Source organism: Primulina tabacum, chromosome 3, assembly GCF_025594145.1.
Source record: "Primulina tabacum isolate GXHZ01 chromosome 3, ASM2559414v2, whole genome shotgun sequence".
In the NCBI taxonomy this organism is placed as follows: Eukaryota; Viridiplantae; Streptophyta; class Magnoliopsida; order Lamiales; family Gesneriaceae; genus Primulina; species Primulina tabacum.
The window spans coordinates 2,426,354-2,429,810 of record NC_134552.1 but is presented as its reverse complement, the minus strand read 5'-3'; the positions used below and the strand labels follow the sequence as shown (position 1 = coordinate 2,429,810).

Here is a 3,457-nt window from a genome sequence, read left to right as displayed (position 1 = left end):
ATGAATTTGGTTCGGTTTTGATTGTATAAAATTCTTAAATTAAAACCGACGATTTGGATTTCTAAGAAACCAAATGTTAAAAAATAAAGAATGAAAGACAATAGAAGGTGACCCCACCAGGGTATTTTCCACAATAGAGTCCGACTCTGCCTCGGTTAGTTCAAAACAGGGGATTCAAGATTTGTGCCACTTTAAGTAAGATTTAAGTATATGAACTGAAAGGAATGGAAGCTCTCCATAAAAATCTGTTCCAAGATTATAACTGGTAGCAGGAATTCGACGTGTGTATTTCTCATATGTAAAATCCAAAAATTAGATAAAATCCAAAAATTAGATCTCGGTTTTCATTAACTCAACCAGTTTCAGACTCGTTTTTGAACATGTAACCATTATGCAAACTGAAATCATAAGAACCAAATCTAGAGCAACTACTGACGCTGGAGTATTCCTAGCTGTCGCTATGTTGTCACTGATGTGAGCTGCCTCACGTTGTACTTGGCCAGTTCCTTGTACCTTTCGGCAACGCCTATTAAACATATAGTCTGAAAGAAATGAAGAACAAGTGTGTCAGCACTTTTAGAAACAAGTCCATCCCAAAGTCTCCAATGGATTCTGTTGCTTTGATTTGCAAGAGAAACACACATCAACAGCTTCTAGCTTGTACAGCACCTTCCTCCAGTTAGAAAGTACCAAATTCGAGTCCCCTCCGCAATTTATCACATTTTTTTGTGGTCTAGACGGATATATATAGAGATGCACTGGTTTGAATCTCGGAAAAAATGTTTTTCGTACCTTGACAATTTGGACCACTATACTCAAGTTGGGGCTGCCAAGATCTACTTTGTGCGGTGGTGGGACCGATTTGGCAACTGCACCTATAATTTTAGCTCGATCAATGCCAGTATTTGCGCGAGCTTCATAGAGAACTGCAAACTGTGGTGGAAATAGTAATTAAGATGGAGATCTAATCTGTCATGTATGACTGAGAGTAGTTGTACAGTATATATTGACTTCAAAGAAGTAACTTCAACAAGCTAGATGACTACCCTTTCGAATTTTGACTCGTTAATGTAATCTAGAACTGGTTACACCGAGTATAAAATGGTTTGGTAAGTACAAAATACAAAATGGCTGAAAATCACTGGGTTGTACGTTTACCTTAAGTGGGTACACCGAGTACACAATGGTTCGGTAAGTACAAAATACAAAATGGCTGAAAAAATCACTGGGTTGTACGTTTACCTTAAGCGGGGTCTGAGTTTCTTCCGGAAAATACTTATCGACTAGAGGTTTGATAGCTCTTCTGATTTCTTCATCTGATGCATAGCATGAAATTTCTATGGGAAGTACTCTTAACAAAAACCTGTTAAGAGATAGTAGGTTCTAAGCTCACTCATGCCAAATGTCAAAAATAATAAATGAATGAGACACAGAAAAAACCCATCTTTATTTACTCTAGGGGGAGAATCAAGAGGAAGCAACTTGTAAAATACATTAAGAGGAAGCAACTTATAAATACGGACCTTGAGATATGTTTCCTGGTGGATGCAAGAGAGGTCATCATGTGTTGGACGATATCTTTTGGGCTAGGATCTCCATCTCTCTTGCGCATTTGTATGAAGACAACGCCATTACAAGCAGGGTCTAGTTTGTTAAAACGCCTCTATTTTTTATAAAGAGACATTGCATCAATAGCAAAAGCACATGTTTTTCAATAAAAAAAAAACTCTGGCAGCATTTTCCACTCACCTTGCTCTTGTCACTCAACTCCGCAAGCTCAGCTTCAATTAGCTGGTCGACAGATTTTTTTTCTAACTTGAGAGACGAGCCATTTCCGGATTCATCTGTACCTGTTCGCACACATTGTTTCTTAACATGAGGCACCGCAGCCTTAGCCTCTTGATTGAGGTGATCCTCAGGCTTCTCTTCGATTTCTTGTGTTTTCTTCTCGAAAGATGCATCATCTTCATTCTGAGATCCTGTCTCGTGTCTTGAATCAATGTTTACTGCAATAACAGGTTCATCTACATTCTTTTTCAGCAATTCATCTCCATCCCTTTGACCATCATCTCCTGCATCTTTATTCTCATCATTACCTTCATCATCACTACTGGATGAATCAGAGTATGAGAATTTGGTTATTTTGTTCAAAGGGTTCACCGATGGTTTCAGTTTCTCAACTTTCGACTCAATCCCCTCCACAACCTCTTCAAAGAACTGCATCGAGAAACAACAAATCATAAAACTAACTATAACTAGCTTCAAAGAGAAGGTGGAGAAGAAAAACTAACAGATACAACAAACAAATCCAGGTAGTGGTAGATGACACAACCAGTAAAAATGTAATTCTTACATCTGGATCCAAGGCTAAACAAATGGTCCCGGTATTTATTCGGGAGATGGTAACTTAACATGTTTTTGGAGACGAACTGTGAATTCTTAAAACAAAGAGGTACTAGGTCCCTACCAACCATACGTGAGTACAAGAGGAGGACTGTAGAATTTAGATCACACAACACCAATTAATTAAGCAAAGGCAGTGGAGATAATTTGAGTCTCTAAAGCTTATGTTAAGTGGAGCAGTAGGGTGCAGTAGATAAATCATAATTTATGAGATGAAAATGAAAATCTTTAAAAGCAAGTAAACTCATAGAACAAGACGTTAACGATAACAAATTAACAACCCTGACCCCTCCTCCCGAATCCATCAAAACTTTAATATCATACACCCATAGCAATAATCGACATGAAAACAACAAAAAGCTTCAATTTAACACATAAGACAGCAAACAAAAAGCAAGAACTCAAAACTTTTCCTCTTCCTTTGTTCTCAAGGAAAAATAAAAATATATGCATACAGAGTCAATAACATCGATGGCTTCATGCGAGGCTTGGTGTTCCCTCCCGCCATCACATGTTATGAAGAAACCCTGAACTCCTGGGCATAAAGGGTGAGCGCCCTTCTTCACTGGCCTCTGAAAAAACTCATCAAAAGCATATCATCTTAACAATAAACAATCGACTTAAAATAAAATTCTGAAAATAAATAAATAAAATTTAAGTTTTATAATGAGAAAAGAGATGAACTGAAAAGGAGTACATTGTAAGGGAGGTAATGTTTTCTTTTCTTGTTGATTTTGTTGGGGTGGCTGTTTGGCTTCGAGTTATTCTCAGTCGCCATTGAACAGCGGCGAAGGTAAACTGCTGAGGTTGCAGACTTAATGGCAGATTTTAGGCCGGAACTAGGGGCCCATAGTCTCAATTTTTAGGAATTAGGATTCGGCCCAAATTGTATTGAGCCCACACTTTTTAGCTATTTGGGTAATTTTCACTTAAAACTAACACTAGTTTTCTGAAGACCACACCAAATTCAATATGAGTAGGTAGAATGGTCAATCTTAATGATATTCACATTAAAAAGTAATAATCTTAGCATAAAAAATAATACTTTTTCATT

General features: G+C 37.5%; 1 protein-coding gene across 1 annotated transcript; it reads right to left on the bottom strand.

Annotated features, from left to right (window-relative positions):
- Nucleotides 1-317: 317 nt before the first annotated feature.
- Nucleotides 318-3,252, bottom strand: LOC142539272 (uncharacterized). The gene is made up of 7 exons (XM_075644608.1): nt 3,101-3,252; nt 2,859-2,975; nt 1,750-2,217; nt 1,524-1,663; nt 1,243-1,363; nt 793-933; nt 318-542 (listed from the first exon to the last, which is right to left on the bottom strand). The coding sequence occupies exons 1-7, from the start codon at nt 3,179-3,181 to the stop codon at nt 459-461; spliced, it is 1,152 nt and encodes a 383-aa protein (XP_075500723.1). The 5' UTR covers nt 3,182-3,252; the 3' UTR covers nt 318-458.
- Nucleotides 3,253-3,457: the final 205 nt, after the last annotated feature.